The sequence below is a fragment of the Stenella coeruleoalba genome (assembly GCF_951394435.1).
Source record: "Stenella coeruleoalba genome assembly, chromosome: 16".
Taxonomy (NCBI): domain Eukaryota; kingdom Metazoa; phylum Chordata; class Mammalia; order Artiodactyla; family Delphinidae; genus Stenella; species Stenella coeruleoalba.
In genome coordinates, this window is record NC_137162.1 from 59,487,876 (window position 1) to 59,500,464 (window position 12,589).

General features: G+C 35.4%; 1 protein-coding gene across 4 annotated transcripts in view; it reads left to right on the top strand.

Moving 5' to 3' along the window:
- Positions 1-12,589, top strand: part of P4HA1 (prolyl 4-hydroxylase subunit alpha 1) — a 94,441-nt gene that overhangs the window by 33,626 nt on the left and 48,226 nt on the right. For 3 of the 4 annotated variants that reach the window (XM_079899935.1, XM_079899936.1, XM_079899937.1), the window contains exons 4-5: positions 1,183-1,334; positions 4,276-4,413. In XM_079899935.1, the coding sequence (XP_079756061.1) occupies positions 1,183-1,334; positions 4,276-4,413 (290 nt within the window). The remainder of the gene's footprint in view (positions 1-1,182; positions 1,335-4,275; positions 4,414-12,589) is intronic. The other variant, XM_079899938.1, reaches the window with a different exon arrangement.

A 12,589-nucleotide genomic window follows, 5' to 3' on the forward strand; every position in this document is an offset into this window, starting at 1 on the left:
TGAAATGGCTAAAGTAGGAGCACAGAAAACAGAAGTTAGGCCCAGGCCAAGACTTCAGTTGAAGAATATGGATTGAGATAAGAATATAAATGGGTATGGGTCATTGACTGACATTTTTTTTCAATGGTTGCTAATATCTTCTATCCTCTTCTAACCTCCCTAATCAAGCCACCTTCTGGAGCAATTTTCCACTGCTATTTATCCTTCAGTCCTATGGTTCCATTCTAGAGATTACAGTGATAAGTATAGTACTATTTAATTGATATAGTTTTTCCTTAAATGCTAATTTATTTATTTAAATTTATTTATTTATTTATGGCTGCGTTGGCTCTTTGTTGCTGTGTGCGGGCTTTCTCTTGTTGTGGCGAGTGGGAACTACTGTTTGTTGCGTGCGTGGGCTTCTCATTGCAGTGGCTTCTCTTGTTGCAGAGCACAGGCTCTAGGCGTGCGGGCTTCAGTAGCTGTGGCACGTGGGCTCAGTAGTTGTGGCTTGCGGGCTCTAGAGTGCAGGCTCAGTAGTTTTGGTGCATGGGCTTAGTTGCTCCGCGGCATGTGGAAATCTTCCCAGACCAGGGCTGGAACCCATGTACCCTGCATTGACAGGCGGATTCTTAACCACTGCGCCACCAGGGAAGTCCCCTAATTTATTTTTAATTGACTCAGGTTCATATTTAATTCTGACCTGAGAGTTCCTAACCTTTGTTTAATGAGTAGCTAAGTATTCGGTTTTTTTGTTTTAAAATACAGTTTCTAGATACTGAATATAAAATTTTGCTGTAAGTTTGATTTAAATGAACATGTAACTGAAATTGGATTGGGCTGATTACTTTGTAATAATCAATTATTTGGCTTTAAGGACCTGTAGGGAAATGAATTTTTAGATTCTTACTAGAGGGATCCAATCACAACTTTTACTAAGATAGGTTATGTTTACTGTAACCATTTGGGAGAAACAAAACTAAAACAAAAAGTCTTGTAGTTATATTTTGATTTTGCCAAGTTAGATTTTATCTGTAAGAGAATCTTGCTCTTTAAAAATCCTTTGTAATTTTACTTTTAAAAGGACTTTAAGTATAGTTTTAACTCAAAACCCTCTAATCTTTTTGAGTGCTTTACTAGTCTTCTTCCTCATTGAGTGTGTATATACTTTATGTAGATTCCACTTATGTCTTACGTTTTTAGATGGGCAGAGAAGTTAGATCAGCTAACCAGCACAGCAACAAAAGATCCAGAAGGATTTGTTGGACACCCTGTAAATGCATTTAAGTTAATGAAACGTCTGAACACTGAGTGGAGTGAGTTGGAGAATCTGGTCCTTAAGGATATGTCAGATGGTAAGTCAGATGGTAAGACTAATGAGCCAAAAAAAAAAAAGTAAGGCTTTTTTGCTACCACCTGTAGACATGCCAGAAGAAGTGATAAATTCAGTTCCCAGAACATCAGGTGTTCAGCCTTGTAACTGAATTATTGCTGAGATGTATTTGATTTGACTAGAGTTAATTTAGTCTACATCCTGAATTCTTGATTTAAAAAAAAGATGAATAAAAACTGGAAATAAAGAAAGATAGAACTTTATTGTTAAAATGTAATTTCTGCTCTTCATTTAACATGGTCCTTTTTGCTTTGAAATCTAAAAAAGTGAATCAATGGTTTGGCATACAGCTTCATTTCTGAGGGTAATTGTTTTCATTTTAGGATTACCTTCAGATTTAAAAAATTTTATGGGTAAGTCTTTATCTTCTAATCAATTTTTAATGTACTGGGAGTGATACTAATAAGGAAAAATGTTAGCTGTGTTTTACATAGTACTTCGAAGCTTAGGATTGTTTTGTTTAACATAGACAATAAAATTTAAAAATTGAGGCTGCAAACAGTAATAATGAATGTCTTTCTAATTGAAACAATAAAATTGTAGTTGAAGTATTGAGATCTTTTAGATATTTTAGTAACAGACACAGAAAACTAAGGCTGGAGTTTAATGAAGTAGAGGTATTATGCTTTAGTACATAGTGTTTATTTGTTGAATGATTGAAGGTGGCAAAAAAAAGAGAGACAGAACTGAGCCAACTGTGTAGTAAAGCACTCCAAGTGTGCTTTCAAGTATTTGTGAGCAGTAAACTAAACTATTACGCATAGGACAGGAAACCTTGAAAAGAAAAATTAAGGCAAGCACTTGTGAATACTTCTTTGAGATGAAAAGGAAATAGTACCTGTGATTATTTGTTGTCATATAACACCATGAGAACATTTTTTTTTTTTTTTTTGCGGTACGCGGGCCTCTCACCGCTGTGGCCTCTCCCGTTGCGGAGCACAAGCTCCGGACGCGCAGGCCCAGCGGCCATGGCTCACGGGCCCAGCTGCTCCGCGGCATGTGGGATCTTCCCGGAATGGGGCACGAACTCGTGTCCCCTGCATCAGCAGGCGGACTCTCAACCACTGCGCCACCAGGGAAGCCCCATGAGAACATTTTTAAGATCATATATGTATGCGTTTGTATACATATATACATATGCACACACATTTGTTTATTATTTTTTTTAAAAAATCTAAAAAAAAAAAAATCTCAAGTATGAACTAAGTTTTTTTATAAAATAAACCTTAAGACTTAGGCGTTTTAATCTGTGGCAGTCATCCCATAATGCTATAATAGATATACGTTTTTTTCTTTTTATTAGAGAGAATTTAAGTTACTTCACAGATTTTGGTTTGGGGCATAAAATCGTTCCAGTCTTCTGTAAAACTTGCTTGTAAAATTGCATGTGGATATTGTGACTAGGAGTTGGTCTTAAAACTAATGCTTTAATATGGACTTAGGCCTCTTCCATCTAGTTGTTCATCTGTACATTTCAATTAACATAAAAATGCCTGGCCTTTTGATGATCAAAGTATGCATAGTTGATTATAAGTAAAGGAGAATGGAGGGAAGTCTCGTACCTAATTTTGATTTGCAAATGATGACACATGTTATTAAAATTTTAAATCACTTTTTGTTGTATTGATTTCTTAAGGAGTATTTAGCATCTCTTCTCCTTAGGAGTTATATAGTTACCAGTGATTAGTTTCTTAGTTTTATTTTTGCTGTATTTTATGTAAAACCTTTTAAAATTAATATTAGGATTTATAGAGTGCAAACCATGATGATGAACACTATATTTAATAATTAAACAGATCTAAATATATTTTAATAAACTAGCTTACCTGATACTCTTACATATATAATAAATGTCTCTTCCTTCTCCTTAAAGAATTCTACCAAACTTTATATATTTACACATTTATGTGATATGTGGCACATGGAAGAAGAAAACATAACTTTAAGAGTGTACATTTTGCTTACTGTTATCTGAAAGTATAATTGGTTGCCAGTGAACATCGTTTTCAAATCTTTAAATGTTCACTTTTCAAGCTTAGTGGAGGCTGTGTTGTATAATTAAAAACTCTATTATGTTAGTTGATCTTTACCTATTAATACAAATATAATTTATGCAATGACCTCAGATTACTTAAGCAACATTAAAAATGGTTTGGGAAGATGAACAACTTAGAGGTATGTCAAGTCTCGTTCAGTATATTTAATTTTTTCTTGTTACACATGGTATGGTGGAAAATTATAATAAAATAGATTTTGAAAAATCCTTTTAAGACTATATTGAAAAATGGAAGTCTGTGAGGTTCTAAAGTCTTTTTTCTTCCAATTTTATTGAGATATAATTGACATACAGTACCGTATAAAGTGTACAGCACAATGATTTCACTTACACACATCATGGAATGATTATCACAGTAAATTTAGTGATCATCCATCACCTCATATAGATACAAAATTTAAAAAATAGAAAAAAATGCTTTTCCTTGTGATGAGAACTCTTAAGATATACTCTCTTAACAACTTTCATATATAACATACAGCGGTGTTAATTATTTTTATTGTGTGGTACATTACATCCCTAGTACTTACTTATAACTGGAACTTTATACCTTTTGACAGCCTTCCTCCAGTTACCCTGCACACCCACCTCCTGCCTCTGATAACCATATATCTGATATCTTTTTGTATGAGTTTGTTTTTGAAATATAATTGACCTGCAACACTATGTTCCTGTTATACAAAATATTGATCCTGTATTTCTATATATTTCAAAATGATCACCGTGATAAGTCTAGTTCTGATATGTCATCACCATACAAAGATATTACATAGTTATTGACTATATTTCCCACACTGTACATTTCATACCCGTGTTTAGACTCTTTTTTTTTCCCCCCTATTTTAAGGTTTTATCTCTAACCTAACCATTCAGAGACAGTACTTCCCTAATGATGAAGATCAGGTTGGGGCAGCCAAAGCTCTGTTGCGTCTCCAGGATACCTACAATTTGGATACAGATACCATCTCAAAGGGTGATCTTCCAGGTAAGAATTACTGTAGTCTATAAAAATCCTATCACTTGGCTTCTCCGTTCAGTCCATTAGGGCAATGTTAATATAAAAAGACTTCCGTATTTTAAGATTTTTAACTTCACTTTGTTTCACAGCCTTTGAGGACAAAACAACCCTTTGTCTAGGACTGAATAGTTGTGGATAAGCTGCTAGCTTGTTACTGTGAAAGCTTATAATTATAGAGACTAACTTAAGTAGGCAATTTTAGCATGTAAGAAAAAGAAACAACCAGTTTTCCAAATGTCTGTCTTTAGAATACCCAGTATTTGTGCGTTAAGTTATAAGGAAATTGATAATCAAAGTTTATATATTCAGTAATTTAAAACCAAGACATGTTGAGTATGTACGGATTTTTAGTGTTCTACAGTGTGAAGCATCCTGCTTTCTGACCTATTTTCGGCAAAACCCTCTTTTTTTAAGTTACAGCTGATTTCATGATAATTTGCTTAAATTTATTGTGAAAAAAACATAAAACAAAATTTGCCATCTTAACCAATTTTAAATGTGCAGTTTATGGTATTAAGTACATTTGCATTATTATGCAACCATCATTACCATCCATTTGCATAGCTCTTTTCATCTTGTGAAACTGAAGCGCTATACTTGTTAAACAATAACTCCCCAGTTCCCACTTACTCAGCCACTGGCAACCATCATTCTACTTTCTGTCTCTATGACTTTGACTTAAGTACCTCATATAAGTAGAATCATACAGCGTTTGTGTTTTTGTGACTGGCTTATGTCACTTAGTATAATGTCCTCAAGGGCTGTAGTATACGTCGGAACTTCCTTCATTTTTAAGGCTGAATAATAATCCATTGTGTATATACCATATTTTGCTTATCCATTCATCTGTTGATGGACACTTGGGTTCCTTCCACACATCAGCTATTGTGAATAATGCTCCTGTGAACATGGGTGTGCAAATAGCTCTTCAAGACAATGTCTTTTATTCTTTGAGTATATACCCAGAAGTGGAATTGCTGTGTCATATGATAATTCTGTTTTTAATTTTTGAGGAGCCACCATACTCTTTTCCATAGTAGATATACCATTTTACATTCCCACCAACAGTGCATAAGGGTTCCAGTTTCTCCACATCCTTGCCAACACTTGTTATTTTCTTTTTTTTTTCTGTTAGTAGCCACTCTAGTGGGTGGTATCTCATTGCAGTTCTGCATTTCCCCAATTATCAGTGATGTTGAGCATCTTTTCATGTACTTATTAGCAGCCGCCTGTACATCTTCTTTGAAGAAATATCTATTCGAGTCCTTTGTCTGTTTTTTTTTTTTTTTTTTTGCGGTACGCGGGCCTCTCACTGCTGTGGCCTCTCCCGTTGCAGAGCACAGGCTCCGGATGCGCAGGCTCAGTGGACATGGCTTACGGGCCCAGCCGCTCTGCCGCATGTGGGATCTTCCCGGACCGGGGCACGAACCCGTGTCCCCTGCATTGGCAGGTGGACTCCCAACCACTGCGCCACCAGGGAAGCCCTGTCTATTTTTTAATTGGGTTATTCATTCTTTATTGTTGAGTTTTAGAGGTTCTCTATATATTCTGGATATTAATTCCTTATGAGATGTATGATTTGCAAATATTTTCTCCTATTCTGTGGGTTGCCTTTTTACTCCATTGATATTGTGCTTTGTATCCAAATTTTTAAATTTTTACAAAGTCCAATTTGTTTATTTTTTCTTTTTTTGCCTGTGCCTTTAGGGTCATATACAAGAAATCATTGCCCAATCCAATGTTATAAAGCTTTTGTCCTATGTTTTCTTCTAAGAGTTTTATTGTTTTAGGTGTTATATTTAGGTCCTTGATTTATTTTGAGTTAATTTTTACATGTGGTATTAGGTAAGGGTTCAACTTCATTCTTTTGCATGTGGATATTCGGTTCTCCCAGCACCATTTGTTGAAAAGACCATCCTTTCCCCATTGAATGGTCTTGCCATGCTTGTCAAAAATCATTTGACCATATATACAAAGGTTTACTTCTGCCTCTGTATTCCATTAGTCTGTAAGTCTGTCTTTATGCTGATAACACACTATTTGATTATTGTAGCTTTGTAGTAAGTTTTGAAATTAGGAGGTGTGAGTCTTCTGGTTTTGTTCTTCTTTTTTAAGATTGTTTTGGTTATTCTGGGTCCCCTGAGATTCCGTATGAATTTTAGGATGGGTTTTTCTGTTTCTGTTTTTAGTATTTTGATAGAGATTGTGTTGAATCTGTAGATTGCTTTGGGTAGTATTAACATTTTAACAATCCATGAATCATGGTCTTCCGATCCATGAACATGGGATGTGTTTTCCATTTATTTATGTTGTCTTTCAGCAGTTTTTTTGTAGTTTTTCACTGTATGTCTTTCATCTCCTTGGTTAAGTTAATTCCTAAGTATGTTATACTTAGACTTCTTTTAGTAATTTTCTTTTAGATTGTTCATTATTGGTACATAGAAATGCAACTGATTTTTCTGTGTTGTCTTTGCATCCTGCTACTTGGCTGAATTCATTTATTAGTTCTAACAAGTTTTTTGTGGAATCCTTAGGATTTTCTAACCTAAGATAATTTTATCTGCTGGGTATTCCCTGGTGGTCCAGTGCTTAGGACTCCATGCTTTCACTGCCGAGGGTGCAGGTTCAATCCCTGGTTGGGGAACTCAGATCCCACAAGCAGCGCAGTGTGGCAGAAAAAAGATAATGTTATCTGTGAACAGAGATCATTTTACTTCTTCCTTTCCAGTTTGGGCACCTTTGAGCTTGTTCTTGCCTAGTTGCCCTGGCTAGAACTTCCAAGTACTAAGTTGAATAGAAGTGGCGAAAGTGGGCATCCTTGTTCTTGTTCTTGATCTCAAAGGAAAAGCTTTCAGTCTTTGACCATTGAGTGGGTTTTTCAAATATATCTTTTATTATGTTAAGGTAGTTTCCTTCTATTCCTAGTTTGTTGAGTGTTTTTTATCATGAAAGAATACTGAATTTTGTCAGTTGTTTTTTCTGCATGAATTGAGATGATCGTATTTTTTTCCTTTATTCCGTTAATGTGGTGCATTACATTGATCGATATTCATATGTTGAAACATCCTTGCATTCCAGGAATAAGTTCTACTTGGTCATGGTGTATAATCATTTTAATATTATATGCTGCTGAATTCTGTTTGCTAGTATTTTGTTGAGGATTTTTACATCAGTGTTCATAAGCGATATTGGTCTGTAGTTTTCTTGTAGTGTCTTTTTCTGGCTTTGGTATAAAGGATAATGCTGGCCTCATAGAATGAGATAGGAAGTATTCTTTCCTCTCTTTTTGAAAAGTTTGAGAAGGATTGGTATTAGTTCTTCTTTAAATATTTGGTAGAATTCTCTGGTGAAGCCATTAGGTCCAGGGCTTTTCTTTTGTCAGGAGACTTTCGATTACTGATTGTCTCATTACTAGCTATAGGTCTATTCAGATTTTCTATTTTTTTCTAAGTTTTGGTAGGTTTTGTGTTTTTAGGAATCTGTCCATTTCATCTAGGTTATTCAATTTGTTGGTGTACAGTTTTTCATAGAACTCTCTTATAATCCTTTGTATTTCTGTAGAATCAATAGTAGTATCCCCACTTTTATTTCTGATTTTAGTAATTTGAATGTTTTCTTAGTCCATGTAGCTAAAGGATTGTCAATTTTGTTGACAAAATTCTTTTCAAAGAACCATCTTTTGTTTTCATTAATTTTCTCTATTGTTTTTCTTTTACTTCTCCTTTAATATTTCCTTTCTTCTGCTAGCTTTGGGTTAAGTTTGTCCTTGTTTTTCTAGCTTTTAGGTTGTTGATTTGAGATCTTTCTTCTTTTTTAATATAAGCATTATAACTATAAATTTCTCCCTTAGCTCTGCTTTCATTGTGTCCCATAAGTTTTGGTATTTTGTGTTTTCATTTTCATTTGTCTTTAAGTATTTTCGAATTTTCCCTGTGATTTCTTCTTTGATCCATTAGTTGTTAAAGAGTGTGTTGTTTAATTTCTGCAAAATTTGAAGTTTTCCAGTTTTACTTGTGTTACTAATATCTAACTTCACATGATAATTTACTTTTGCCATCTCTCACTTTTTCTGTGAGTGTGTGGCTTACCCCATTACTACCTTCTTGTCATTATCAACTAGAGAAATAAAATATATTACCTCTATCATCATACTGAAATTGATTTTCTCCTTAAGAAAATATAGTGGGATGAGTTACTTGTTAAGGTGTTTTTCTTGCTCATTTTCCTAAATTTGCAGTGAAGTATCAAGTGGAAAAACTAACCATGGTATAATATTAAATAAAATTTCCTTTAAGCTGCAATGTAATTTCATCAAGTTGGACTTCCAAAAAAGTACAAATTTGCAAATTTTATTTTCTGTTTCTACTAATATGGTACATTATAACACTTCTGAAGATCACAACTTTGTTTTGTTTGGTTTTTTAAATTAATTAATTAATTAATTTGGTTGCACCAGGTCTTAGTTCCGGTAAGCAGCTCCTGAGTTGTGGTGTGTGGGCTTCTTAGTTGCAGCTCACAGGCTCCTTAGTTGTGGCTTGCAGGCTCCTTAGTTGTGGCTCGCCAGCTCCTTAGTTGTGGCATGCAAACTCTTAGTTGAAGCATGCATGTGGAATCTAGTTCCCTGACCAGGGATTGAACCTGGGCTCCCGGCATTGGGAGTGTGGAGTCTTATCCACTGCGCCACGAGGGAAGTCCTGCCTTATGTTTTTTAGTTCACCTCTGGTTTAAAACATCAATTTGTTTAATAGATATTAACTATTTAATGTTTATTTAATATCTACTTAACATAATAACCATTATGTTAAGTACTAAGGATGTGATAATGAATAACACTGCTTTTGCCCTTAGGATACTTATCTTATGATATGGTATGATGAATGCCTAGATGCAGATAACTTAGGATACTGTGGGAGCACATAGGAGAAAACTTAATTTTGGACTTGAGAAGAGAGAGGCATAAAGTAAGACTTCCTGGAATACAGGATATTTTTTAAAATTGAGATGTAATGGACAAGGAATTAGCTAGGAAATTGGGGGAGGGGGGGAAATAGTGGGCATGAGAAAAATATTCCAAACAGAACATATATATAGGCCAGAGAGGAGAGAGCATTTTATATCAGATATCTAACAAGTAGTTTGTTCAAGGGGTGAGTGCATGAACAGTGGGAGGGAGTTGGTTTTGTGAGAGTAGTGAGAGATGAGGCTAGATAGGTAAGCAGAAGCCATCTCCTGATGAACTTTGTAAGTCATGTGGAGGAGTTTGAAGTGTTCTGAGTGCAATGAGAAGCTATTGAAAAGTTTTAAACAGGGAGGTTATATAATTTTCATTTTAGAAATATCATTCTGGCTGCAGAATGGATTCAGATCTGGGGGTAGGGACAAAGAAATCAGGGAGGAGGCTGTTGGAAAAATTAAGTAAGAGGTGATAGTGGTAGCTTAGGTTATTTCCAGTTTTTTGCAGGACCAAGGTTCAACAGACATCTTTATGTCTTCTTGTGTCTATTACACACATAAAAGAGTTTCTCTTGGATATAAGCTTCTCAAACTTTACTAGATGTGGCCAGATTGTTCTCCAGAGCAGATGTACCAATTAATGCTCTCACCCGCAATGTATGGGAGTTCCCATTTCTTCATACCCTTGCCAACACTTGGCTTTGTCAGATTTAAAATTATAGCAGTTGAGGTGTGAAGCGATAGGGATGAGGGTAGGGGGAAGGATGATTCGTTTTTTTTAATTGCCCTCCCCCCAAAATCAGAGAAATGCTTATTTCAGTGGATTTATATTGATGCCATGTAACTCCTTGATTAATTTTGTCTGTTTCTTTCTCCTTTTTGGGCCTACCTTTTGAAATGCTTTCTTGATATTTTAATATAAAATCTGATAAGTTAAATGGATTTTAGCATTAATGATGCCTTTACAGTTCATATAGACTGTTCCTTTAGTTTCAGGTTGTTCCTAACCCTGATTTGTTGAGTAGATTTTTAGCTTCCGGAGATATTACACTTTTGGTGGGGGGGCGGTGAAGTAGAAAAGAATAGCTTTATTGCTTTGCCAGGCAAAGGGGGGTACCACAGCGGGCTAATGCCCTCAAAACTGTGTGTCCCCTACACTTTTCTTTTTGGATAGAAAATGTCTTATATATAAAATTTGATTTACTTCAGGTGGAAGTTGAAGGTTCTTCTTGGTCATTTGCATCACTATCTTGGTTAGCTGATAAGGTTAACTACATCAAGCAGTAGATTCTCTGCACATCTCTGGAGTGCACTCAGCTATGAGTGTACCATAGTGCCTCTGATGCAAGACGTCAACTTCCCAAGTGTATGCATTTTAAACATATTTGTCCCTTACAAATCAAGTTTTTGTCCACTAAATGTTCCTATAAATAATAGTGTAAGAATTTTTAAATTAAATCTCCAAGTTTATGGATGAGCCACAAAAAACGTATTTCTAAGTAAATTTTCCTATACTATTTTATTTCCTATTCCTGTTTTCCTATATTATAGTTTATATTGTGATAATAAATTAAAAGGACTCTTTTTGGTGTTAGTTTTAACTGTAAATTTGGGTTACTACATTTGGTTTGACGGGCTAACATCAGTCATCCGTGCCACTTCCTTTGAACCAAAGGAATTTGCAGCTTATTCTTTTTTCTCATCAAATTCTATTTGTGCTTTGCATGAAAGTTTTTTATAGTCTTTTTCTGCCAACATCACTTTCCTTATCTCATTTTCTTTGTCTTCTTGTCCATTTACTTTTTCTTTTCATGTTCTCTATTTTGGAAGCAGCCTTCCCTTTCAAATGCTACATCACTTCATTTTCATTTTCATTTTCTTCTTTAATACAATTCCTAGGCATTTTGCCTTTGATAATTGTGAATAGATCAATAGGTAAGATAACCAGAGATACTTTAACTACCAAGGCAGAATAGCTAAAGATACTCTACTATCCCCATTGTGCTTTCAGATAATGTTGCCAGGATATCAGGTCATGTAAAAAATATTTCTGGTGCTCTCTACGGGTATTAATGGCATACTCTCCTCTTGTGCCTTTTGTATGTCCCTGAGAAAAAACATTCTTAACTACTGCTTTGTAAGCTCATCTTAGAACTGTATTCCAGTTCTCATAACTGAAAAATAATAGGAGAGTCAAAATTCAGTATGTTTCCTTTGTTTCTGAAATTGTGTCATGTTAAACTATTAATAAGTTAGTTTCTTGGTATCCTTTTCTAGATTAGAGTGTGGAGTAGAGAGTTAGTAACTGTCAAAGTATGGATCTTCATCTTCATTTTAGTAGTACACTGATAATCAGTTACTATCCATAAGTGACTAACAGGAGGCAAAAAAAAAAAAATAGTGAATGGAGGTAGTTGTATGATTTGAATATTTAATTGTATTGGTCCATGTGATCCTCCAGTGCATACATCTCCATGCTAGGACTGTGCTTGGTACTAGAATGTAACAGGTCATATCCTCAGACCAGGGCATGCTATGCCCTAGACAGTGAATGTCTGATCACTAGCAAAATGTGCCCATGATTTCATTTCCTCTTTTTTTTTTTTTTTTTTCGCGGTATGCGGGCCTCTCACTGTTGTGGCCTCTCCCGTTGTGGAGCAGAGGCTCCGGATGCGCAGGCTCAGCGGCCATGGCTCACAGGCCCAGCCGCTCCGCGGCATGTGGGATCTTCCCGGACCAGGGCACAAACCTGTGTCCCCTGCATTGGCAGGCGGACTCTCAACCACTGCGCCACCAGGGAAGCCCTTTATTTCCTCTTAATTTATTTCTCATGAACTCCTTTTCTGCTAGCACTTAAAAAAAAAAAAAATGTTGACACCATTGGATAGGTTATAGCTAAGTCTGGTTTTAGCCAATTTACTGCCTTGTTGAAGTATAGTCAATCAAAAGTTATTAAGGAAAACACCATTGTATTCCTTTTTCTACCAGTTTCCTTTGTGATGTTATCAGACATATCAGACATACGTTTCTTTTGGTTAAATACCTAGAAGTGAATTCTCTGGGTTGCATGGTAGGTATATATTTAATTTTGAAGAAACCACCAAGTTGTTGTACCATTTTTTATATACTCTGGTCATCAGTGTATGAGAGTTTCAGTTCCTTCACATACTTGCAAACACTTGTGACTAAG